Source organism: Gavia stellata, chromosome 2 (genome assembly GCF_030936135.1).
Source record: "Gavia stellata isolate bGavSte3 chromosome 2, bGavSte3.hap2, whole genome shotgun sequence".
NCBI lineage: Eukaryota > Metazoa > Chordata > Aves > Gaviiformes > Gaviidae > Gavia > Gavia stellata.
In genome coordinates this window covers 18,195,084-18,221,796 of record NC_082595.1, presented here as the reverse complement: position 1 = coordinate 18,221,796, position 26,713 = coordinate 18,195,084, and the positions used below count along the sequence as shown (strand labels likewise).

The 26,713-nt window shown below is 41.3% G+C and overlaps 1 protein-coding gene across 5 annotated transcripts in view; it reads left to right on the top strand.

The window, feature by feature from the left end:
- The first annotated feature begins 12,539 nt into the window (after positions 1-12,539).
- Positions 12,540-26,713, top strand: part of DAAM2 (dishevelled associated activator of morphogenesis 2) — a 120,898-nt gene continuing 106,724 nt past the window's right edge. For 4 of the 5 annotated variants that reach the window (XM_009817334.2, XM_009817333.2, XM_009817332.2 and 1 more), the window contains exon 1: positions 12,555-12,722. In XM_009817334.2, coding sequence (XP_009815636.2) covers positions 12,555-12,722 — 168 coding nt within the window. Of the gene's footprint in view, positions 12,723-26,713 lie in introns of all 5 variants that reach the window. The other variant, XM_059828543.1, reaches the window with a different exon arrangement.

Here is a 26,713-nt window from a genome sequence, read left to right as displayed (position 1 = left end):
TGATAAGAAAGAGATTTCCTCTGGAGTGGCCTCAGCCTAAATATTTGAAGAGCTGAATATAAAGGCATAAATTTATTTTCTTGACTGAACTGTTGGCTGGTTGACCTACTGCCATTTACCTCCACACCAAGGTCCTTCCACAGCACAAGACTTGCTATAGTATTCCTGCAGAGCACAACATCCTTCCAGCTTTCTTCTTGCCCTTCACTCCATTTCCCATGATAAGTGGTTTCCCTCTATTCAGTTATTTAGTAACTCAAGCTCAAATTTTGGTCCTTAGAGACACTCCTTCCAACTTAGGGAAATACTTTCTTTGGTCCAGAGTGGTGGGTTAGAAGTGGCAGAAAGATCTAATTTCCAAGATATTGTCAGTGTTGGTTTCTCTCTATTAAGTGAACAAGACAAAACTGCTTCTCAAGGTGGATCCAGTCCCAGTACTAAAGGGTTTTTGTTTGTTTGTTTGTTTTGTTTTTTTTTTTCATTTGGGCAATGTTATGTTTCATCCTCTTTTGCACAAAGGTTTCTGAGGTGCTGTGAAAATCACTTCCTTGGAGGGCATTTCTACTATGAGGAGCTTTCTGGGAAACAGGTGACTTGGTGGTCATCAAGCTGGGATTTGATGATTGAGAACAGTTCACCATGTGGTCGTACTATTGCAATTTAAATGGAGAGAAACGCTTACTGCAGGAGTATTCTAGTAGATGCTGGAAATGTGTCCTACAATATTGATATGCATATGAAATGTGCTCTGGGAGTTAAGGAGAGTTAGTGCTGCTATTAGTAGGCCCTGTAGGAGATGAATTGTTTCCTTATCATGCATGACCTCTTAAAAATGTAGAAAATTTTTGCCTCTGTTTGAAATCTCAGCATGAACAGGATATTCTAAGACCTTGTGGACTTGCCCCTGTCTAAAGAACCATTTTTTTCTTGGAAACAAAATAATGTTCCTTAAAACTACTTTGTACACCGACTCCCCTCTCTAGACTTGCATTGCTTAATTTGTTTAATTCTGGGGTTATCCCAGTGGAGCTTTTTGTGATTAATTGCTGATAACACTGTAAACCCAACACTAAGAACATTTCCTGGGTAGTAGCCATGCTTCTTAAAGGCTGCGTTTGACTGATGTTAGGGTATGGATGGAACAAGCACTAGGGAAGAGGTCACCCTAAGAGTGTCTCAGTGGTGTGGGCTCAGTGTTTATATTATACATCTGCTTGTTTATCTTCTTTTCAGAGACTTGGAGATGGAGCGACTTCTCTGTACAATTTTCTCTGTTTTAAACGTTGCCAAGCACCACTGTAGTGTGGTGGACCCTTTGCTTGTAATATGAATGACTATGGGGAAAAAAAAAAGTAAAACGTGGGGATTCGGTAGTGTTAGTGCCATTTTCATCCTCATATTTACTGGTCCAACAGCCAATAGTTAAAAACTAGTGATAGGCTGGCAGCTTGCATGCAAATTTTTGAGTTACATATAACGTATTTCTGCTTGGATGTGCCGTCCAGTCCAAATACATAATTTGTCTTGATGTTTCAGAGCTTCTGACATTTTGCAGTTCCCACTTATTTTGCTGGGAGGTATGTGCATAATGTTGTGTGAAAATTGAGAGTCGTTCCTTGTTCAAATGTGTTTCTGGGCAGAGAGAGGGTCAAATGCTGCTGCTACTTCTTGTTACTGGAAAGATTTTGGTACTGATTGGCTGTGTCTTCTCTACAGCAAGTAGAAAATGGGGATAACAGCAATTTCAGTCTTTCTTGCAATGGGAGATATTCTTGCATAATATGTATTTATCTTATAAACGTCCCTGCCTGACCAGGGCAGCAGAGCCAAGACCTGAACTTATTGTAGGAGGCAATGTATGACTGTTTAGTGTCTTTATTTCTATGTATTCCATCCATAAATTTAAGATATGAGATGCAAGAAAAATTAATGATTTAAGTAAGTTTTAAATATGCTTAAAGGGTGAGACAAAAAAAACTGCAGCAGGTGATGATTTGGATAAAACGCTGTACAATCTATCAAATAAATCAGTGCTGTACAGAACTAGAGACAGCAAGCAGTGATATTGGTACATGTTCTGCAAAGACATACACCACTGGATATAATAATAAAGTTTGCAGCCCTAAGGGGATAAAGAAGATGTTCCTTCTCTAATAGAGGGTAGACTTCTGTTCTATTTGTATACAATGGGCTTTCTTTTTGAATCATGTCTAAGGACTGTGTACCCAGATCAAGTGGCTGTTCAGAAGCAGGGTTGTTTTGTTTTTTTTTTTTCCCCTGAAGTGTGCAGCTGTGGCGGGGAGCTGAGGGAATTTTGTATTGTAGTCTGGTTTTCTGTGGAGTGTGCTCAAATCTTTGTCAACAAGATGCAAGTAGTGTGGGCTCAGAAGCTGAAAGAACTTGCTGTATCTTTGGGCAGGCTATTGACTTGCTGTAGATACTTAGAAGTCTAGAGATGACTACCCAAACATCCACTGTATACATCTTCTCTACAGTTTTCTTTGGGTATCTGAGCAATCATCAAAGCAAATGACCTATCCTTGGGGAAGAACAGTGTGTTGGTCAGTTACAGTTCTAGGAGATCTTCCCTAGATATACTTCAGTACTTAAACTTTTCTTAGTCATGAACAGTAAAGGGCCTTGATGTGGACATGACCGTTTGCCATGAGAATCCAGGAGACTAGAACTTGCTGTTGGCAGCCCAGAGAAGTCAGTAGAATAGAGTTGGTAGTGATTGCCACAGGCACCACACCCTCGTGTACCATATGCTTTAGACCACAAAGATATGCATTGCTTTGTAGAGAAGATCCTCACATTTGGGTATTTTAGGGGGGTTCTCCCTGACCCTCCTTTTACTGCACTCTTTGCCAAAAGAGTCAGTTAGCCAAAAGTGCCCACTGACCATGCAAGGAAGGTGGCTGGTTTTAGGTAGCACTTTCTTTTCAGACCCTCATAATTGATCACTGCCTGTGTCACTCAGAGCATCAGCTCTGTGGCATTTGACCTAAATATAGATGAGGCCTTGTTCACCCTAACGTCGTGAAACACTTAACAGCCCCAAAACCTAAAGTAGTAAGTCACGGCTCTGAAACCAGCTTTCAGTGATGGTGTAAAGTCTCCTTCTGCAAATATTACAGCAGCCAGAAAATATATTTTATCTGGATGCCACTTAAAAATACACACAGAAAACAACCCAAAATCCTTGAGCAGAACTCTTTCCAAATATCCATTCTTCATGAAGACATGTTAGGTTAAAAGTTCAACAATTTCACCAAGCTGCTGGCTTGCAGTTCAAACCTACTTGCATAATGTTGAGGTTTCAGGGCATTGAACCCAGAGTATCCCTTGTCAGAATGTTGAACAAAAATATAAATGCTGGAATAAAATGCTGTATGACCTTTTCTTAACTTCATTTTCTAGAGTGAATTTATTTTTGGTGCCAAATTGACAACTCTGGAATCTAAGTAGCTTAAAAAATAAGTATGTAAAATCAATGACACTTTCACCCTGTCTATGCCTTGACCTACGGAAATCATCTCTAAGATGGAGAGAGCATCAAAATCCCAAGACCTGTTCCCCTTGTGGTGCATCTACTGACTGTTTATCTAGTGATTCACTAAATGGAAGAAGCCTTTTAACTATCATTCCCATCAGTGGCTTTTCAGTACATGGAACTGAACTGAGAACCATCATCTTTATTATTTACAGGTTTGCAGTGACATGTAGAAATAAACTGTACTTTGGCTGGGGAACTAGGTAAGAAAGTGGCAGATCTGCAGCCTGGAACCTGGCTTTCCCAGCTGGCATTGATGAATACTAGTTTTGAAGAGACTCAGCACCATCCACAAAACCCATGAAGTCCAAATACTGTCTGTGTTGGGGTTTTCCCCAGTTACACCCATTTGCTATAAAGACTTTTTCCAATGAAAGAACTTCAGGAAAATTTTACCAGCGCAGGTAATTGATTTGCCTGTCAATAGTGAAGGCAGTACTTGGACACCTACATCTGTGGCTAGTTTCCAGTGGTTATAATGCGGGCATATTTCCAGTCAAGTTGCGCTTTAATGTCCTGAACCCAGTGTTAGAATGGAAATCAATTTTTGTATGCTGTGATGACATCGGACCACAGACGAAACATTCTTCTACTAAATGGCTGAATAAGAAAACAGCGTTCACATGGAAATGAGATGGAGTTAGGGAAGATGTAATTGGACCTTTACCATTTGTTTGTTTTTCTTGGAGCACACTGGCAGTTCTTACAGATTATTTCTCTCTCAGCAGAGGCACTCTAATGCCTTCAGCTGCTTATTTTGTCTGGAAAATTCAGGCACCCAGGATGACGATGACAACAGCAGCAGCATTTTGACTCCCAAATCCCCTGGCAAAATAGTTACATCATGTCTGGAAATAATTGGGCAATGACAGAATGGAAAAATTACAATGACTCAAGCAAGACAGGGACGCTCTTAGTAATGGCGTTTTGTGTGTTCATTCTTCTGAAGGGGGCAGTTCTTAGTGCTAGTGGGAAACTCTGGCTTGACATCCCTTGTAGGTAAATCCCGCTCTTCCCAAGGAGAAATATTGCAGAGATTTCAAGACCCTATACCAAGCTTTAGTACTAATCTGCCCTACCAGTATTCCTGGTCTTTTGGTGTAGAGGGTTGAGTGGGACAGCTTGTTTTCCAGATCACTCTATCCTTGGCTTCTTTCTTGAGGTGATCAGCCTTGGCTCTGGGATGTGGATGTCTCATCCTTGGGAGCTGGTCTTATGGATAGAATTGACAGACATTACTGATTAGCGCTGGTTTCAAACCAATGACATTAAAGGCATTTTATACCATAAGACCTGTAAAAGACAAGGGACTTCATCTTCCTGTAGAGGAAAATAGTCTTCTGCGTTGCAACTGAAGGAGTAATGTGCTGATTCTGGCTGTCAGTGTGTATGTCTGCTTGACTGATGTCATCATGATCTATTTCATCTTCAGTCTATGAATTCTTACATTGAATAAAGGCTTCATCTCACATTCCAGCTTCCAAGGCACTCTCTCCTGTGAAATTGCATCAGTGTTGTAGCCACCACCAGAGGAAAGTAAAGAAACTTAAGAGCCTAACCTGGTCTCTGCTTTCTAGATCTGTAGCTTGCAGAAAAGGCAGTTCAGACCTGCTCTGTTGGGTAGATAAACACAACTTGGGATTGCAGTCTTGTCCTGAATTCATGGCCCTGAGATTACAGTATATTCTTGGCAAGTCCTAAAAATAACATTTTTTAGCACCTGAATTTTTTTCAAGAGTAAAATCTGGGGATTGTAGAGGGTATTTGAAGAGACTTAATGCTGGATGATCTTATCCTCAGTTATGACTGGGTCCTGGGGTGGCAACTGTGGGGTTTATGGGATTCTTTCCCCATGTTTGCTTTTAGGTAGCATATTTCCCACAGGCTCTTACAATCACAGCGGTTTGAAGATCAACAATGACATAACAAACCAACCCATCTAGTGAAGCTAATGCTGTGGTAGGGGAAATAATTGCATAAATTCCATTATTTCATAAAGCATAAATTTATCCACACTGGATTTGTGGACACTGCCATCATTACTGGGGTGTGAACCGTCATGTTGTGGCCAGATTCCAGCTGGGTGATTACTTTTTGCTGACCTACTGTTTTTATTACTATTTGTATAGTACCATAAGTCTACTTGGCACTCTACAATAACTCATTTAAGCAGGTAACTAAGAACCTACAACCTCTGTGCCACAACTGGGACAATGGAGTACAATACAGCAAAAATAAAACATACTGCTGGAGTATAATACAACAAAAATAAAACATACACGAAGTGTGATGCAGGTTTTACAGCTTGTGTCATGCAGTAGGTGTCCCTTCAGAATTTTTTTTTCCTTTTTAATATCTGCTTAAAAAAAGAGAGGAGTTTTGCAGTTTGAGGCATAGGAAGTGGCTACTAGAAGGCATTCCAAGTCTAAGAGTTGTCATGAAAGATAGTGAGGATACTGCAATGGAACAGTGAAAAAAAGTAGAGAATATAACCAAAGCTGAAAGAAAAGAAGGAAAGAGAGAACTATGTCTAGAACTGGAAACTGTCGTTCTTCCCTACCTGAAGGAGAAGCTTTTTTTTTTAATAGAAAGGAATGGGGTAATCTTTAGTGAGGTATATGAATAGAACAAATGTGGTTGATAGTGAGGAAGACAGGAAAATTGATCTTGGTAACAGTCCAGACTTTCTGATTGAGAAGGAAGTGGAGGGTACTGATGTACTGAAACTGCAGTGCTGCAGCACTAGAAAACTTGGAATTAATAACAGGGAGGGGGCAAGGAAAGAAAGATGGGACTCCAGACTACTGCACTCAAGCCAGAAAGGTTGCTTATATTTAGGGGGTATGCAATCCCATTGGATCCACTGCCATGGAGATTTGAATTGTTGTCAAACTTGCCTAAGTGTGGAATTGATAAATTAGGACAGGAACCTGTTGTACAATAAGCACTAAGCAAAATGTATTCCTGCCTCCAAAGTTGCTGTTTAGCAGGACATCTCTGCGTCCCATCTTAGCCAAATATCTTGTACGTTTAGACACTGAGGAGATGAAGGATGTATGTATTCTGGATAAACACTTAAGTTGTGAATTTTACTTGTTTTGTTTGCATTTTAAGCTGTGGTGGTCTTATCGCCATTCAGAAATGTTAAAGATATGCAGATTTACTCGCATCTAAACGAGATTCAAGATTATAATTAAGACTCAGCTTTTGGTGTCTAGGAGGACAGATTAAGTTTGACTCTACAAATTTTTGTGTGGAGTCAGAGTTACAGTAAACTAATACATTTGTGAAAATAAAATAACTTCTTAGCAGGTAAAAGAATGAATGGATTGTTTGGTCAGCTCAGGTATAGAAAATTATTAATCTGTAGCTGATTAAAAGGTGGGGGAAAAGGTGTGAAGAAATCGCAAATGATTACTAGTCGGATTTATGATAATGACTGTAACTGCTTTGTTGCTTTCTCCACTTTGTATTTTGAATCTTGATTTTACTGTTCTTTTTAAATTGTTTTTCTATGAATACAATTTAGATAGATAAATAGATTGGGAGGAACATGAGGAACCTGCTGTTAATCTTCTTTTCTGTTTTCTTTTGTTGTTTGGTTTTTGGTTTATTTTGGTTTTTTTGTAGAGTTTTTTTCCCCTCATTCCCAGGTGAAGATAGAGAAAGTGTTGCAAATTAATCTTTCAGAAGGGAAAGGCATCTTACAGTTCTTTAGCTTTTTTTGTGTTGATAAGCTGGTATCAGGTGACAGGTATTGGATTTGTGGGCATTAACAGACTAACATTAGTGGTCATTAGTCTTCCAGCACATCCTGAGCATCCTTAATGTATTAAAAATAAACAGATTTTTGACAGACACGTTGTATTAAGTAGGTTCATGGATATAGTTACACCTGACAGTCTTCAAATAGCCCTTGCCTTTTCTCTTACCTCAGGACATATTTCCTAGGCAAATAAATGAATAAAAATTATAAATTAAATAAAGTATTGATAATATATAATACTATGTATATAGCAGGAAACAATCTTCAGGTCTGTGGAATGCTTTGAAATTCTCAACCATCTCAGTTTTGATGCAATGGTGTGTAAAACAGACCAGAGCTGAGTATCTGGACTGGATGCAAAGTCCTTATAGCACCTTGAGATCTGCACCCTTGTTCTGATGTGTTGTGGGAGGGAAAATCCATGAACTGGCTTCAAAAATGTGCAGTGCGTTTCGAGCTGAGCGCTATCCTCTGCTGGAACTGTGAAGTGTGGGCCATGATGCACCAGGACTGAGTGGCTGTCGCTGCACAAGGCCCCGCTTGTTTTCTAGGATTTTCTTTCCTGTGATCTGTTGATCCGTTTTGGGTCTGATGCCTTCCTGTCCAACATAGTAGGCATCTGTGCTTTTCAGGAAGGGCTACCCTCCTTCCCGAAAGAAAGGTTTTAACTTTGTGGATTTAAGATAGTTGGTTATTTTGTGTCTTGGGGGCCAGGAAACTCCTTAGTATGGTGACAAATCCAAACAAAAGGAGTTGGGTTACTACTGCAGATGCAACAAACGGATTGCTTGCCTGCCCCGTTTCTCCATCCCCCATGCTGTAATTGCCTTATATTGCATCTGACATCTGTCACATTACATGTGACATACATGGAAATTTTCCATGGTAATTGGAACATGCCATGAACTCATAGTTTCACCATCTGTGTACTGGAGAAGCAATGTGGTCCAGGGAACTGAGCATAGGATCAGTACGGAGCTCTTTAGCTTTACCCAATGTATATAGTTTGACAATTTTAAGCATGGTGCTTATTTTCTCCATTTCATCATCAGTAAATGACAATGAAGGTAGCTATTATAATACCATGAAGTTCTGGTGGTTTATTATTTAAGAGTTGAATAACACAGAGATTTAACTTGGTTTTGGGGGTGGGGGGTGAGTTGGCTTGTGTTCCAAACCAGTCCAAATTCAGGTTTCTTTCTACTTCTATGGTAATACATCACATTTAGATGTTTTATCCTGCCATAGAGAAAGATACAGATTTACAGGAAATGGAAGTGATTTACTTTGTTTCCTCTCCTGTTAGCATAAACCAATTTTCTCTATTTTAGTTATAGTTGTGCTCCGGCTGTTCACTGTGGTGAAGGACAGGGCAGTGAGGTAAAAACTATGATAATCAGCTCTCTTGCACAGGAGAGCTGCTGGCATAGCAGTTGTTTCAGGTGTCTTACTGTTTGTGGAATGTTGCCTATTTAGTATATGTTTGCATGAAAATTATAATTTCTGAGATGAGAATGAAGAAAAGAGTGAGACTGAAGAAACAACTTAGAACCTGCAGCTGAAAGAGGATCCTTGTGTGCAGTTAGCATGGATCCCATCGCATGTGGTTAAACCTTCTGATAAGACTTGGAAAAATTGCATTAGCTTAATTATGTTTGGTCACTGGGCCAAATGGTTTAGAAATGAACACGTACGCCCTGTCAGAGGAAGAGTACGTTGCTATAATTAGACCTTGGGCAAAGTTCCAGACTGTGACTCCTGACCTGAGCCGAACCACAGATGGGGCTGGGAAGCAGGAGGGGGAATCAGTATGAGGAGTGGGTGTGCGGTTAGCTGTTGAAATGACGGCAACTTGTTTGTGTTGTGCAAAAGGGTAAAACAGTACAACTGAGAAGAGCTGTGGGAGGGACTTATGTGTAGTAGTGGGATTCTCTCCAGAGAGGGATTTCCCATTGATTCTCACTGGACGTGTATATAGAAATAGATAATTGCAGATGTTTCATTTTTACAATCACTTTACTTGCAAGAAGGTGAAAGGCAATAGAGCTTTTATTAGAATAAAACCCCACCTTTTGTTATTTTAATAAATTTTCATGACAGCTTTGTTATCAATTACCACTCAGAAAAATGAAAGATGTTCTTTTCTTAATTTTCTTTGTTGCCTCCCCCTCCTCACCCACCCCGTCCTTTGGAAGCACATTTTCCCCAGATTTGGTTCTTCACAAAGAAAAGGCAAAAGAGAGATAAAGAAAAGGAAAAGATTATTAATTTGGAGGCTATTAGAAAATGTTTATTTTGTTTAAAACTATGTCCACCAACAAAAATCACAGAGTTGTAATTAGTTCTTAAATAGTGTAAACAGTACAGCTTAAGCAAATGCCGCTCAGCATCCTGTGATTGGCAGGCTTAATCTTTAGAAAGGCAGTGCTCCCACTTAGAAATACCATTAATTCATTCAGTGATTCAATTCTAAATACCTGTGTTGGATACCTCTCTAGCAGTCCTCAGTTGTTCTTATTTTAAAAGCATCTAGACACCTCACCTATTTACAGTTACAGTGTTGTAGCAATACAAAAGTGCCGTTTTACCCCTCTGTGTCAGTATGAATTTCCTGCATGCTGCTTATAGAAGGACCTGGAAAATTCCGGTGTTAAGAGTACAAATTGTGCAATAGAATGATGCTTTGTGAAAGTGAGGCAATACAAGGTTACTGCTCATGTGAGCTCTGTGTGCCTTTGCTGAGCTTCTCAAGTATGGATCCCGAGGAATGGATGCTGATTTTGTAAGAACGCAACAGGAACAAGCACTAGCTTGTGTATTTTTCAGTGTTATGGATGAAAAAGGCCTAGAGAGTGGCAGTTCACTTCTTAGGTGAACCTGCTTAAGATGAAAGCTGAGTGATGAAATGTCAGTACAGGACAACCTGTGGTGCCCTGACTGGGGCAGTACTTACCCTGTAGAAAATGTTGGCCTTCATATCCATTCACATAGTACTAATTTCCTTTCTTTTAGAGGAGTGCTTACCAAAGTCTTGACCTGAGCTCATAAAGGAAGATGTTATGGTCCTATCACTTCAATGTCTCAGCCAATTTTTCCAAGGAGGATTCATTGTCCATGCCCCAGAGAATGCTGGTCCTTTGATGGTTGGTGAGGAAGCCTCTAGACAGCAGGCCAGAACTTGGTTGCAACTGAATTGATACAAACGTAGTTATACTGTATGTAAATCAGGTTTGTCTCATGGATTTGAGTTCCTTCCAAAACAAAGTTTTGTCAAACTAATGGGTTCTACCCTCATCCTTGACCAGATCACCATAAAGGACATTGCACTCAGAGTAGTCCCTGAGAAGATGGTCTGTGGTGGACAAGTTCAACAAGGGTGTCTTGTGAAATCTTTTAAGAACTGGATCTCTTAAGTCTCCACCACTGAGAGGAAACAGAAGCTGCCATACACATCATCGTGCTAGTTTTGAGGACATTTTGGTTTTGCTGACTGAACCAGTGTCAGAGACCAGTTCCAGAGTTAAGGTGGCCTTTGGCATCTCTTAGTGAGAATCCAGTGTTCTTATGAATGTACTTTTGAAGCCAGCATCACCCTGCCCTAGCGAGTTCTGCTGAGACATACCACGCCTTGCAGAGTTGGCACAGAGAGCAAAGGCAAGTAGGCACGCCAGAAGCCGGTGCGTGGTACCAGCTCACTTTCCTTTCAGCTGCATGAGTTTCAGCTGATGCCCCTCCAGTGCATAAGAGAAGGTGCTAGATTAATTAATCCCAGCACAAAGTAGGGCAGGTGATTCCTGCCAACCACATAGTGCCACAAGGGTGGAGGTTTGGGTGGTTTGGGGTTATTTTTATTGTTTGTCACTTAGTTTTTTCTTAAGCAAGCATGCTGATTTCTACACAAAAAGTCTCTGGAGAGCTTCTGGCTGTGTGCAGTATATGTTAAGTCCCACTATGCAACTGCTGTCCTTAAAGGTGCTTTTCCTAGCGCAGCTACTTAGTCTCTATGAGAGCTCAAAGCAGCCTTGTTCTGGCAAGCAAACAGACCAAAGCCTTGTGGGACAGGTTAGGGCAGCAGCTGCTCTGATGACAAAGCTCAGCTGTGTTTCTGCTGATACAGCATCTAGCATCCTCCAGTTCGGTTCACCTGCCACCTCCCTCCCTGCTCTCCTGCCCAGTGCCCAGAGAGCCGGGCTTCACAACAGGCTTTAATTATTTACTCTCTAAGGATATGGCTTATTCTGCAGATGAAGTGAAAAAGTGAAGTCCTTAAAAAATATAAAACAAATAAGCCCCTGAGCTGTCAAACAACAAGTCCCTTAAAAGGGCAAAATATGCGGCTCTCTGTGGACGGCACAGCTCCCTCCTTTCAAACTGCTGGCAGGAGGCTTCCTGTTTGGGTGGGCCGCTCACAAACGGTGTTGTGTGGTGAAATCAGTCACTTCCCAGCTCCTCCTTCAGGCCTCCTTTTGCCTCCCTTTCCACTCCTGATACCAAAGCCCCTCAAGCCTGGGTCCTGTCAAGATGGGATCTGGCAGTTCAAATGTAAATGTGAAAGCATGCATTAGCACTGTGCAGTTTCTCCCCTGGATACATAAAGCAGCCCAAACTAGTTACGTGTGTTTGAAAACATGATAGGCAAAATGGTCCTACTGAGATTGTCCTGGCTATAAAGGGATAAGTGAGTGTTTGGTGGTCTGGCTCCAGAGTGGTGGAAAATTGATTTCTGCTTCATTGTTTCATTGTTCGTTTTATTTTGACCAAATGGGATACCTTTGGCAGATTCTTCCATTTATTCTGCGTAAATTCTCCTCTATAGGCTTTTTGCTTCTGCTACTTTGGTTCCTTTACTGTAGTAGTGAGAGAAATGCCAATACTGGCATTCAGTAGGAGCATTCAACTTTGGCTACTGAGCATTACTGATAAATCTACCTACTGGGAAATCCCACACTGAGTTTTTAAAACCTTTTGAGAAACTTCGGGAGAAGTGATTCTACACTGCCATACAAGAACATGTTAATACCATATTAAAGCTTAGCTACCTTGTCTAGCTTGAGTGTTGATTTTGCTCTTTTGTGTCTCAGCTGTGACACCAGTGATAACCCTTGTAACTGCAGAGAGCTGCACAGATCCAAGAGTCTTGTTTATCATTTAATGTCTGGGTTTGTTTTTTTTTTTTTTTTTTTTTTCTTTCTTCCTGCAGAACATGATCAGAAGATAGCATCATACACCATGATCATGGCCCCCCGGAAGAGGAATCGTCATGCATTGGGGTTTCTTTGTTGTTTTGGGGGTAGCGACCTCCCTGAAATCAACCTTAAGGACAATAACCCCCTCCAATTCCTTGAGTTTTCTGTCCCAATCCCACCAGCAGAGGAGCTCAATGCCAGATTCTCCGAACTTGTGGTAAGTTTCTGATGGCAGATTGAGATATTTTAGAGGGTGGATGAACTCCTCCCTTCAAAGGAGGAGTAAAGGGACTTATTAGGAATAGGAAAAAAACTTCTGTTGAAGCTTTTTTTTTTCATTCTTTTATGACCGGTTCTTTGGTGAGGAGAAAGGTGGCAAATGACAGGATGGATGACAGTGGCACTGGGTATAAGTACTACAAAATGCTTAAATATGCTGATTTATTCTCATAGCACTATGCAATTCTCCAGGTGTAGGATTGGGCATATTAGAAGGAACCTCATAAGTTCCCTAGAGAATGAATCCCTGACAGTCAATTTTTTGTTAACAACTTTGGGATAAAATCTGCTGTATAATGTAGTACAGTGGAGAATCTTAGGGTTTATGGGTTTATAAAATAAAGACTATACTTTTCTGTTGATCAGTAATATACTGCTTTTGAGGTATAAGAATCAGGTGACCATGCTAATTATGTTTCATCTGCCAGCTGCCTTTGAACCTTGAAGCAGTGTTGTTGCAGCAACAGACATAAACAGGAAAGGAAGCAGTTATTTCAGATGAACTTTGTCATTTGCTTTGGTGGTAAATGTTGCAGATCCCAGCAGCAGGCACTTGCTGTTCATGCCTGGCATCAAATGACTTCGCTGTCATTTGCCTTCTTGTTCAGCACACATGCAAAACACAGGCAGAGGTTATAGGGCTGTGCTGTTTTGCAGTCTGCATCATAAAGGTGATGACCATTTGATGCAGTTGATCAGCTATCTCATTAGCACTCAGAGATCGAAGGTTATGTAAAGTAAGGTACCTGTAAGTGTATATATGCCTGAGTGGTGCTACTGAGATGAGGAACAGAACAGAAAATATTAGATCTCAGAATTAGAAGAATTTGCCAGTAATCTTTCTAAGTCACACTTACAACATTAGCCCAGTAAGTTCTTGTCCATTACCATGGCTTCGAAGTGCTATAGCAATGAAAGTAACCATATAATTTGGGTATGCAAGTGGAGGTTAACATATGGGCAATTATAATATGTCATACCAAACATAGGGACAGCTATAGTTTGTCAGATCAGTGATCTGACAACCTAGCCCAGGCTCCTGTTTCAAGACGGGGTGCAAAGCAGATGCCTAGGGAAGAATATAAGATGTGGCTGTAGGGTGGTCTTTTCCAGAATACTCTCCAATCCTGTAACAATTTTCAGCTCAAGGAATTCCTCAGCCAAAGTTGCTTTCTGTGTACATAGTAAATTGGTATGGATTTCTTTTCCATTAACTGTTTCCACCTTTCCTAGCACCCGTGACAATTTTTTAGCATTTGCAGTATTATATGCCAGGGATGTAGGAAGAGTCAGTAGGATTTGCAGCTGTTTCAGGAAGAATAGAGTGCAACAGAAGAGACTACTTGCTTCTGACTAAGTAGCAGATGAGGAATCTCCTCTTACAGAGATATCTCACAAAATCCTGGTCTATGTTCAAGTCAGTTTGCCTTTTATGTGAGACTACTTGAATTCCTCTTAGAAAGTGCAGCTGACTGACTGTGGAGTATTCTGCTTGGTGAGAGGTATCTCTCATGAGTAAGAGTATAATCTGTAATCTGCTCTGCTGTCAGTTTATTTCTGGTTGCTGCTTAAGTATTGGTTTTCACATGCAAAGCTTTAATTGCTGTATCAAAGTTCACCTCTCTCCAATAGCAAGACCTGTTGAAGTTTTCAATCCAGCCTTTGTGAAGATGTCACCAACAGATGTGCTTTGCTCCTGAACTTGACTTGCTAAAACTTGAACTTGTTTACCTTCGGGTCATAGTGAAAGACCTGTTTTAGTTGCTGCTAGGCTTTTGCTTACTGAGAAGGGTATCAGTTTCTATGAGGAGTTTGAGAGTTTGTGGTGGTATTAAAGGTGCTTTTAACTTTTTTTTTTTTATGCCTGGCAAATACCTGTGTTCCATGTGCTTGTGGCAAAACAGCTCACAGCTGCCTTATGGAATTCTGTTAAACAGTATGATTTATAATGGTTTTGGTGCAAAATTTAGTGACAAGTATACATGATGATCTGTAAAACTTTTTGGCCCCAGAAGTTGTGAGTTGTTGGTCTATGCTATAACTTATTAAATGTCCTGACAGCCTGTAACTGGCATATACATTGCAAACAAGTGAAGACATTGAAATGAAAATAGATCCTATTCATGTTCTTATATTTGATGATAGTGCCCTAGTCATTATTACATGAGAAGTGAGCTGGGAGAGAAAAGTGGTATTTTTCAGAAGATTAATGGTGTATATTGCACTTTTTTATAAAGCACTCAGATGGGATGGTGACGCAGGTCCATAGGAGTTCCTGGGCAGGCAAGTAGGATAAGAGCAGTAAGGGCTTTATGAGTGAGAGAACCTGGGCTAGAGACCGGGCTGGCAGAATGCAGAATTTGCCTAGAAGGGCTAGTTTGTTCACAGGTCCGGATTAATGCATGTTCTATGAAACACTAACATAAAACAGGCTACATCTGTATTGACAGCTCAGATGAGATTTTAATTGGATTAGAAAGATTCAGACTGTAAATGCGCCAGTGTAAATCAACGACCTGGAAGTGCCTGAGAGGGCTCTGTGCTGTGTACTAGCCTCCCTGCTGCTTATCCGTTAGGGCCTAGTCTGGGTACACTTGTACTATATAAAACCCAGATTTGACCGTAAAGTGTTTTGACCCAAATCCCCAAGTGAAATGATGACACCAACATCATCTGAGAACTGTAGTGAGAAGAGCATTTGTATTAGCTCCCTGAAGCAGGCCCAGGGGGTATAGCCTCATCTTGCCATCTGCTCTACAAAGGGTATAATGAAACATTGGTGTGCTTGAATGAATTTTTCAAAGCCTTATTTTTCCCCTTGTTGCAGTTAAAATCTGGGGCATTTTCCCACATAAGAGTTAATGACAAGAAGAGCTAAGCCTAGCTGTGCTGGAAAAGCCTCTCTTGTGAAGAATTTTCCAGTCCAGTAAATACTTAGTATGTTTCTACCTGCCTTTCTGAGGAAAATGGACATTTTGAGGGCCAGAAGCATGTCTTCTCTTGTTCTTGTGGTCCTTAAACTAATATAATGAAAAGTGAATTTGGAGATGACCATTTTGCAAAAGGAATTAGAAATGTGTTGGGATCCTTTATTTGTGATGGAGTCACAAGACCCCTCCAGAGCTTGTGAACTTGCTTGTGTAGACTCCAGGCCCAGGCAAGTATACATGTATGGGCTGCTCTGTTTGGGGGATGCACCCAGACCAACCAACTGAGTAACAGCAGCTGCCTAACTGGACTTTGACCAAGGCAATGGTTGTCAAGTAACAAGTTGATGCTGATTTCAGCTGAAATGTCTGCTTTCGATGACACTCAATTAGAAAAACAGTTCTAGGATGGATCCCAGGCAGTTTTGCTACTTGAAGGTTGGTGCTGTGTTTAGGCCTTGCCTCCTCGATTAGAAAATTAAACCAGAAAGCGTTACTCCTGATATGGACCAAATTCAGTCTTGATTTATTTCATTGGGAATATGTGCAGTGAGTAGGTCTGAATGAAGGCTACGGCTCAGGGTGATTTGGTCTGATTTTGTTTGGGCTAAGACAGCAGAAGATATACTAGCTCTCAAGCTGTCTGCTGGCAGTGATTACCTTGGGACTAATGCAGTGGTAACAGTACAGGTAAGTCCTTATCAGAAGTTCAGATGCACAAGACACAAGCTTTGCCCCTCAAAGGGCCACTTTCATGCACCCAACTGAAACAGGGCAGAATAGCTGCATTTAGCGTCTCTCCTTCAATGAACAGGGAAGGAAGAGAAGCTCTAGAGAGTAGGGTGTGTGGAGTGGTCCTGTACCTCATAAATTGTAAAACTGGCCCTACCTGACCATCAAGGTTGTTCTAGCCAGCATCACTTCTGCTTTTTTCCTCAGTCTGTCTTCTTAGCTGGCACTGTGTATGCTACCATGTAGTAAAGTGCTGCTGCAGTTGGTGGTCTATTCAGTGGGCGCCAAGCTGGTTTTGTGCTTGCTGGCAAAAATGACTGTGCTAAGCACATGTGTTTTTCCTTGTACAGATTTATTGACTGAACAGGAACTGCAGAAGAATCTGGAAGAACTATTACAAGGCAAGGGGAAATAATTTTTTTCATGAAACAATTTCTCCATGTCCTTGTTTATATTTGTTAGGAGTGGTGTGTTCTTGTCACAGTGGATTCTGATTCCTTTTGCTCAGTATTAGAGTCCTGGGCTGCTCTTGTTGGTTAAGGGTGGTGTGCTGCTTGACACTAAAGATTTTGCCATCTAGATCTCTCTTACACCAGGAACATGATCCCAGATGTGAACTCAGACGGTCCCAAGAAGGGTAACTTAAATGCTGGAAATTCAGGGAAAGCAGAAAAATGCAAAGAATACTAGCACAGCCAAAAAGGCAGTGTAAAGAACTTGTGCTTTTGTTGTTTCTCTTTTTTGTTTCTTTTGTTAGTGGCTCTGTTGAGATGGTCATGGTATTTGAGAAGATGGAGTTCAAGATTGTCTGTTTTAGGATAGAAGGTCCATGGGGAAGAAATGGAGTTGTCTTTTGAGTTCCATTTTCAAAGTTGATCATATTATTATAGCCTCCAAGCTTGAATGATAACATCATTGTCTGAGTTACTGCACCACATTAGATTCTTACACTGGGAAAGATGTGAGAAATGCTTACTGTTATCCCCTCTTAGTCTTGGCTGCCTTTTGAAGCATTCTGGTATTTAGCTCAGGTGGGACATTGACTGGATTCTTTCTGTTTCTCTTAGGTTGCATTTGAACCTGTTTCTTTTTTAGTTTTGGTTTGGTTTCTTTCTTTTTCTTCTTTTTCCTCAGAGTCCCTAAATAAGGGGTTTTGTTGACTTTATAGATTCACAAAAGCTTTTTTATCCATATTACTATTTACCATCCTCCCAGGCTTTTCCACTTATGCCACCAAAAGTACCTATTAAGTTACATTATTTACAGTCGAGGAGCAGCATAAATACTTATGAACTCTCTGTATTTGAAAACTTGAGAATTATCCAGCATGTCTTTTGGCCTGCCTCTATGCTGCTTCTTTTCCATTGAAATGACAGCTCCAGATGAGGTTCCATCATTCTTTAGTTGCCAAAAGAAGTAGGTTGCTGCTTGGGTGAGGCAACATACAGTCTTCTCACTCTCCCTCTCTCTCTGAAGAGATCTCGTTTTCTGACCCTACTGTGAAACCCCAGCTTTTGTTGTAGAGAAGATGGACAGAGAACTACTATGTGTTCTTAAACAATGAGGCTACTGCAAATCAAAAACTTATTTTCCCTTGTAGTACTGCCTGAGTGCAATGAAATGAAGATGTAACCAAGTGCTGAATCAAGGTCTCTGTCCCTCCCTCGGGATCAAGCACCTTCAGTGGGTTCAGCCCATGCTGGGAACCGTGATTGAATCCTTAACCTTGGTTTCTGTCTGCAGTGCTCTGTAACACCATGGAACATGGAACTTTGTCCCTTCCTGACATAACCCTAAATTCAACTCTTAGTGTCTCCCCTTGTAACCTCTGATCCCATAATATTTAGTAATGGCTTCCACGGCATCACAGTTGGCTCAATTTCTGAATGAAAGACAAGCTAGCCCAGGAATCTAGCTGGAAGGAATGGCAGTGACTATGACAGTAAAGAGAAGAGAGAAAATGAGGTTCATGTTAATTCCTTCTTCTTCAGTCTTCTTGGAATAAGAGCTGTACAGAGGAGCTCCCATGAAGGTGAAAAATATGAGGAGATGTGGCAGGAGAGTCCAAGCAGCAGAGGCACCAAGTTGGTAAACTATGAATACCCTGATAATTTCTGTAACTGTGACTAGAACTTTTAATGCCTTGTGCCACCTGAGGAAGGAGGATATCTAGAGCAAGATGCCTGTTGCTTTACTGTACCTTTTGCTCTTGCCTTTTTTTCTCTGTCCTCTCCCACCACATGTGTCTCCCTTTTGTTTTCTGCCCATTCAGCTAATCCCTTCCTAAGTAAATCAGTGTCTTCATCTTGCCCTGAAACAGAATTATGGAATTAGTGTGATATTTGCCGCTGTCGCATATTTTGCTGTGCTCTCTTGATTTCTCAACCGCCCAGGCGAGTAGTTGCTGGCACTTTAGTGCAAGAATGCTGAAGAATGTGAAAGGAGTTGGTTGGTCTACTCTGAGCACATGAGCCATCCACATGACTGGTATTTTGCTAGTCCTCTCAGGACAGAGACAAAGGAATGGTAGGGTCACCGGGGACACATTTCTAGTAGCATTGGATAAAATAATCAATAACAGAAGGTTTGGGAAAACTCTGCTCTTTACGTACTCTGTGACATCTCTCCACATCTATTCCTTCTCTACCTTCACAGAGAATAAAATTCAGTGATTACAGTCTGTCTTCCCAGAGGAGAGAAAGTTGAGGAGAAAAGAAAGAAAAAGGAGTTTTGTGTTGAAAGAGATTAAGGTACAGCATGGAAGTATCTGAGAATTGATTTATTTATTTCATCAGAGGAAGCAAAACAATTTCTGAACAAGGCATCAATTTGGCACACTGGATAACACACCTTCATCAAGAGCCACAGGGAGATGCTATCCAAACCTAAATAACTGTAGTAGCGGTTTCCACTGCAAACAGCTGCCATGGAAGTAGCAAGTTTCCTTCATGCTTAGTTCTCCCTTGCAGGCCATTTAATGTAATGGATACAACATAAACTTCAGATGAAAACTAGGCTTCACCACATTGAATAAGTACTCCCATATATCACCAGTCCCACTCAAGCTTGCCAAGTCCTCACTGTGGCAGTGTTCGTGAGGCCCCTCTTTGGCTCTGCAACCTGCAAGAGTATTTATGGGGTAAAAAGTACAAGGAATGCCTCCATTGTGGGCTTTCATGTGAATTTAGACTGCCTTAAACATGAGTCAATGTATGTAGGCACAAGAGGGCATCTTACACAGGGTTTCTCTGTGTTTGTTGATGGGCCTGGAGAACAAGATTCTCTGTTTCTCCCCCAGCTTCCTTGTAATACTTCCAGGGAACAGATACGCAGAGTTGCCTGTTCTGTCTCTTGGCTCCCAGTGTAGAGCACCACCTTCCCAGAAAAGTATCCTCCATGTCTGAAGCTTATTTAGTCCTTAGTTTCTCACTGAAAGTTTGTGGCTTAGAAAGACGTGCATTTTAGGTCCTCGCTTCAAACCCCAAACAAGTGTTGTATTGATAACAGTATTTAATCATATTTAAATTCAGGCATGTTGCCAAGATTTGAGTATTTCAGTTTCAAATTATCAGTCTTTTGAGTTATTCTATCCTCTTCCTGGATTCTTTTTAATACAGGGATTTAATTTCTGTGTCACTTGCCCTGCGTGTAAATCATAGTTTCAGACTACACCTCTGACAGGCCTGTGGCTTTGTGTTGTTGATCAATGCAAATTTCTCCACAACCATAATTTAGAAGTGCCTCTATGCTGTTTTGCCCATAAGAGGAAGTTATTTTATTCCCTGTGCCCATCCCCTCTGTGCTTTTCTGTAATGGATGATTGTACTTAATCAGTCAGGAAGGTTGTGTAGTGCCAAATGCAATCAAGATCTGGAGAGGTCCTTCATTTTTATTTGCATATGATGAGCTCTGACTCCAGCAAACTAGGAGGCTTTGCTGGCCTTGGCTCAGTGGAGACTCCCCACCCCAATTATTGCTTCCTTTCTTGCACTTAATGAGAATGTGCCAGTGGAGGCTGTAAGAAAATACTGATGATGAGACTAAGCTGGATTTTTCATGACCAGAGGCTCATATCCAGGAATAAGGCTTAGCATCACCATCTGAGTAGAAGACACTGACTCAGAAGGCAGAAAAAAGCACAGCTTTGAGGCAGCAGATTGCTTTCCTCATCGATGGGGGCTGGGCCATAAAAACTTTCCTTTCTCTTGAGTTAGTTTATAGTTGTCAGATTAACATTTTTCATGCACTCAGATGCACTCGTCTTCTATTATACTAATGGCAAATGTACTGGGTGGTTTAAGATTTCTGAAGCAATTAGAGGACTGAGGCTTGGGAGGCAAAAGCTCTTCATGGTATCATAGTCTGTCTAGTTATGCACAGATGTTCCTTTATGTCCAGCACAGTTCTTCAGTCCAAGATTGTACATACCCAGGATACATTTTTCCTTTTTCTTCCTGCTCTTTAAAGAGAGATTTTTCATAATGTCGGGTCTGCTTTACACGTGTCTCATGTGCAATACATGTGTACAAGTCCCTGATTTTAAAGCACATACCACAAACAGCTTTCTATAGTTACTCAAGTCCTAATACATAAGAGATATTACATTTTAGGCTTCATGGCAGAGACAGCTCCCCCCTTCAGACACTCTTCTACATATGGAGTCCTGTGATAGGGACAGGCTTGTGGCACTGAGTGCAGCACCAGCACTTTCCCTCTGTGGGCTCCCTTCCAGTAGGTGCAGCTGGTTGGCAGCTCCCAGCTCCCTGACCAGCTGTGTGAGAAGCAGCAGTCACTATGCTGCAAATGTGTGAGACCCAGATGCTGTGAGAGAAGCATGAGATGGGAGCCAGGTCACACACTCCATGTCTGAGAATCAATAGGGTTGTGTAAACAAATGCAAATCCAGACCTGGGCTTATGTGCCAGATTTTGGGTGTGAAGAAGCTGGGGGTGTTACCAAAGTACCTGTGTAGTTATAAGGCTTTTGTGCAGGGATATACTGTTTTGTAGATCTTGTTGCTACAAATGGACAGATCGTTATCTGATATAAAGCAGTTCAGTTCCACTGAAGACAGTAGTGGAGTTATATCATTCTACATTGTCTGAAATTTGGCCTGTGTGGTATTTTCTGTGTCTGTGGTGATTGTTAGCTTCTGAATATCCCAAGCAGAGCATACTTGCCACCCTTCTGAAAGGTGGGGAAGGTAGTGGTCATGGTGGGAATACCTGAAGGGAAAGTTTGAGTGTGATTTACTGACAGTAGACCTGAAACACCTGGGTAAGACCTACTTACTGGACTACATGTTTTTAACAGAATAATCCTGATGCTTCCTGACTGAGGAAATGCATCTAGTCCATGTAGGGCATAAGAGGAGAAGTACTGGATTTTGGAAGCACAGCAGATACGCAGATTGGGTTGCAAAAAGAGGGGAAAGAACAGATCCTGCCACTAGAGAATGGATGTGCTAAGATGTCAATCTTGTGTCTTCCCTCTACTGAATGCTTGGAAGCTGTCATGATACCCTGTCCCCTAAGCCATGGATAGGGTGCATGTACTTATTGTTCAGAATCTTGTGTCCATGTGTTTCTAATACCTTATCAGCTGATTTGATAACACTATCTTGTTTTGGCATAGCTGCAAATGTTAGTGTTACATAAAAAGAGAAAAAATAACTTAAAGGTCTGCTGTGGCCTTTTTTCTTAGTAAACCATCATTAATATGTGAATATTTTTTGTGTTGCATTATGGGTATAACAAAGAGTCAGGAACTTTCTGGATTGAGCCTGAAGGCTGCTGAAGTGATAAAACACTGAGATGATACTGATATTAGGAGTCATACTTGCTAGCTGGAAAGATCAAATTAATTTATCTTTATTTCAACTTTCTGGGGCTTTTCCAGCTCCACTTGGATGGATACAGAGTAGACAATTTTCTAACTTCCTTCTAGAATTGAACCAGCATTCTCATACAGTTCCTGCCGCTTTGATGCCTGGTGACTTACAGTAACAGACTCTTCCCTCTGCAGTAGGAAAAGAGCCAGCAGCAGCAGTACAGGGATGTCCTATTGCTCCACTGCTTTGAAATGGCTTCTCTGAGTATGATTCCTGCCCTTCTGCAGTTTCTGTCCTTTCTTTACTTCTCTTTATTAGTGTCTTATGTTGTTCAGAGCTGTATTAGATGACTTACGAATCTATTAAGACCTTATTCCTCACCTTCTAGAGAGGATATCTGAATCTAGATTTGGTCTGCTGAGGAGAGATGGGAGACTGTTGTGAATCAGGTCAGAAAGGTCATTTGGGATGAGAAGATGCCACGTGGAGATGCATCTGGGAGAAATGGCAGAGGAAAGTACTACATCATGCAAAGAGCACTGAACAGGATGTTGCGATAAGGAGGGACAAAGTTTTCCAAAGCGTTGAAGAAAAAGACACAACAAATGGAGTAGCTGTGGAGCTGAAGGGAGAGCAAAGACAGGGTGCAAAGATGGAGGTGACATGGGACAAACGCTAGGCCAAGATGATCTTTTGGCTATGCTTTTGCAGAGACAGCTTGCATGTTGATGAAGGGAGGTTGAATGACAGATGTCAGTTTCTTCTGCAGCTCATAGAAGAAGAGCCAGATCTGAGATATTGAAGGAGTTGTTTTGTCATTTAGCCTGATTTGAGCAAGAAAGGGGGAACCAGGTCCCTGTGATGATGAAGACCTTGTAAAATTTATAATGAAACAGCAATGTAAAAGTAACCACCTGAAGCTGGGGAAGCTTTCCCGTGAGGAGGAAAGGTATTGAAAAAGGATGGGATACAAGTGTTTTGCAGGATAGGAGTTATACCTACTGAGGTAGAGCATAGCTGGCATTTAGGAGGAACTTTTAACAAAATAAGATAATTGAATGGAGTAGATAACAATCATGAAGGATCATCTGTTTAATGTGTTGACTCAAATTGACTGTATTTGCTTATCTAGTAGCAATTTATATCAGATATAGTCATTGCTCAGATAGTGTATCATATATCCTGAAGGAGAGTGGAGTAAAAGGTTTTATAATTATGTCATGCCTCTGTGTCCTTCTATAGGTGGATTGTGTCTTCAAACAGTACTCAAGGTTGTTTATCACTTAGGGAAACTGTTAAGGTAATCTGGGATGGCTCTTCCAGTGTTGGAGGGAAATGGCCTTTTCTTGTTATGTGCCTGGTCTGCAAGGCTCCAAAGTGGAGAGCACAAGGTGCCACAGGTGAGGCTGGGTGGATGGAGTAGGAGCTTTTTAGGGTATAAAGGTTTCAGGTCAGCAGTTTTCTGACACCTTCCTCCGAACTGGATAAAAGGGGGAGCTTTTGGTGTCACTAAATGCAGGAGATGAGTGGCCCTTCTGCTCATCCCTTCAGTACCAGGTGGGAGCACCACATGGAAGGCAAGCATCAGAAGGTGTTTTTTCTGTCACTCATCACATCAGGCTGCCTCCACAGCTGCTCTGTCTTTGGCATGTTTTTTCCGGAGGAAGTACAGACAGATGCCTTCCACCTGGCACTGGAACACCACTGACCCAGTGCTTTTAGTGCTAGGTACCTTGTTTTCTGTAAATGAGAAAGTCTGTAAGCTTGTTGGGAGGAAAACATTTCAAGAGCATTATGCCTTTTTCCTAGGTACCTTTGCAAGCTTATATAACTCATTTAATGCATTTGTGAGTTTGTTTCCCTGGTGTGAAACAGGGAATAGTAATGTGTCTTAAACCAGTTTTAGTACAGAATTGTAGCCAGGTTGAAAAGGTGCTGAAAAGATGCAGCACGTGTAGGTCATAGGTAGTACGAGAGTCTTCCGGTGGCAAAAAGTATTGTATTTGAAGATCTCTGGAGCAAATCTCTAGTACTGCCTCCCATCATAGATGTTGCCTTGCTCTTATCTACTTGTATCAGATTCTCCCTAAATAAAGAACAAGACTCTACAGCCTTCCTGGGCAGACTCTCCTTTCTTTCACATGTGGACCCAGTGCTGTATGCAAAAGGGCCCTAGTCAACATCTGTATATTCTATGCACTTCTATGTTAAAAACAGTTAAGGGCATCTTTTAATTTTGCAGTTTCTCATAATTTGTTGACCACATAAAGGGAAAGGCTGCCGAGACTAATAACACAAACACTTTCTGAAAAGAATTTAGCAGTGTGCACAACAATGTTATGCAACGGTGGAGGTTTGACGAATAACTTCTCCAAAGGAAATTACAAGGGGAAAGCAGATTGCAGTTTCCCAGTTTGGAAGGTGTCCAGGGAGATCCCCGAGTCATGGAAAATCCTTTGGGATTGCTTTAGTGGCTGTGTTTCAGCATTACATCTTGTACAGAGAGCAACAGCTGGATGAGTTTGTTGGTCAGTGTAAAGTTGTTGGCTTCTACATTAATGATGTGAGACAACTTTTGGATTACAAATGCTTGACCAGATAATAAATGCAATTATGATTTGTTGTTAGGAGATGAGTTTGTTCTGCAAGGCAAATGCTCATCCTTCTCTTACTCCTTTTGCTGCATTTTGTGAAAGTTTCTGATAATTTCTTTCTTAGAAATATTTAGAGAAAAACATCTTGGCTGGTATTTTCTTAAACCCAGTGATGTCAGTACAGTAGTTGCTGTTCTGTTTATCAGAATACTTGAGCAATGAGACAAGACAGGGTGTAAGTGAATAACCAAATATACTGTCATGCCTTCAATTCATTGTTTGACTATGGAAATACTTGGTTTATGTGAGTGAAGAGCCTTGTGGAATTGCCCTCCACCTCACCCCAGAGGAGATAACAGAAGCCTCATATGTGGGTGTTCTTCTAGCTGGTCTGGACTGATTAGTAGTAGATACAGCTCATCTCCATTTACTGAAGTAGAAGTTAACAGTTAGCAAAAAGGGGACTGATGGACTGCTCAGGCTATTCTATGAAGTCTGTACTGTAGACTGTAGAACAAGCATGTGTTATACGTTGTCTAGCTGAGAGATTTAGTCTCCGTTACAATTTAAGGCAGGTAATTCAATTAATATTTTGCACTGGTGTAAATCCAGAGTAACTCGACTCAGTTTAAGGGAGTTAGGGACATTCTGATCTCTGATTTGCACTACTAAATCTGGAGTAATTATTCAGAGAGCAAGAGAAGAACTAAAGCCAGCTTCTGGTTTCACTTCTATCTGTGTAAACCTGAACTCATGCCAGAAATTATGTTGATTTATTGGAGTGCCTTTGAGTTTACCCTGCATATAAGTTTGAGCATGTGGGTCTGAGCTGCATAAGCAAAGCTCGATAAGAAGTTAATTTTGCTCATTAAATTCTTAACCGACCTCTCAGTTCCTCTTGCCCTTTTACGTAACATTTTATCAGAGATTTAAAGGTCAGCCAAGCTTTGACTTATCCTCGTTTCCCTCCATAGGGGTGTATGGCAAATAGGATGCACACAAGAGGATAAAGCTGGGAGGAGAGGAATAGGTGGCACTGACACCCCTGGAGATTCAGCCTTTGGCACAGGGCCGCAGCAGCAATTCCCAGCCCACATTTTGAGGGTCGAGCCAGTAGGACTGTGTTTGGGCAGGAAGCGATCAGAGAGGTGTGTGCCTGTGTGCTTTGGCACAGTCCAAGCTGTGAATTGCTCCAGCCTAGGAACCTCCCCTGAACTCATTAGTATTAAAACAGAACAGAGGAGACTTTGTAGGCAGGGAGAGGGTGGGGAAGCCGGAAAGGTAGCAGTTTAGACTGCAGTTTCCTAATAACCTTTCCCACACCTACCTTCCCATACAGGGTCTCATCTAAAGGACCTTGGCATGAAAAACAAACCTTGGCACAGGGAGGGGGAAGGCAGGGGGAAATGAGGGGAGGAGAAGGAAAGGAAATGAGGGGCGGGGAATGGGCCCTGTGCTGAAACAGCAGATTTTATTGTTATTTAGTGTTATATATAGTGATACTAGAAGTTCTGTTTGAGAGCGGTATTTGATATAGTGTGTATAATCAGAATGTGGAGGTAAATGTGGTACTTGCCCTACAGGACTTGCAACCTGTCACAGTGAAAATATGTATCAAGCAGAGATTTAACGGCTTCAGTTCTGTTTGTTTTCATTTAATTGACTGGATAGTGGAATACACAGCATACCTTTTACCTTTCGAAATATCACTAGGCTGTAAACACTGTGGATATGTTAAAGGAGAAGCTTAAAAGAAGATAGAGAAATTGTGTGAAAAAGCGTGGGATTCAATGGGGCCAGTTAAAACATGCTCCTTTTAGGAGCAAGTCTGGTAATTCAGGATGGG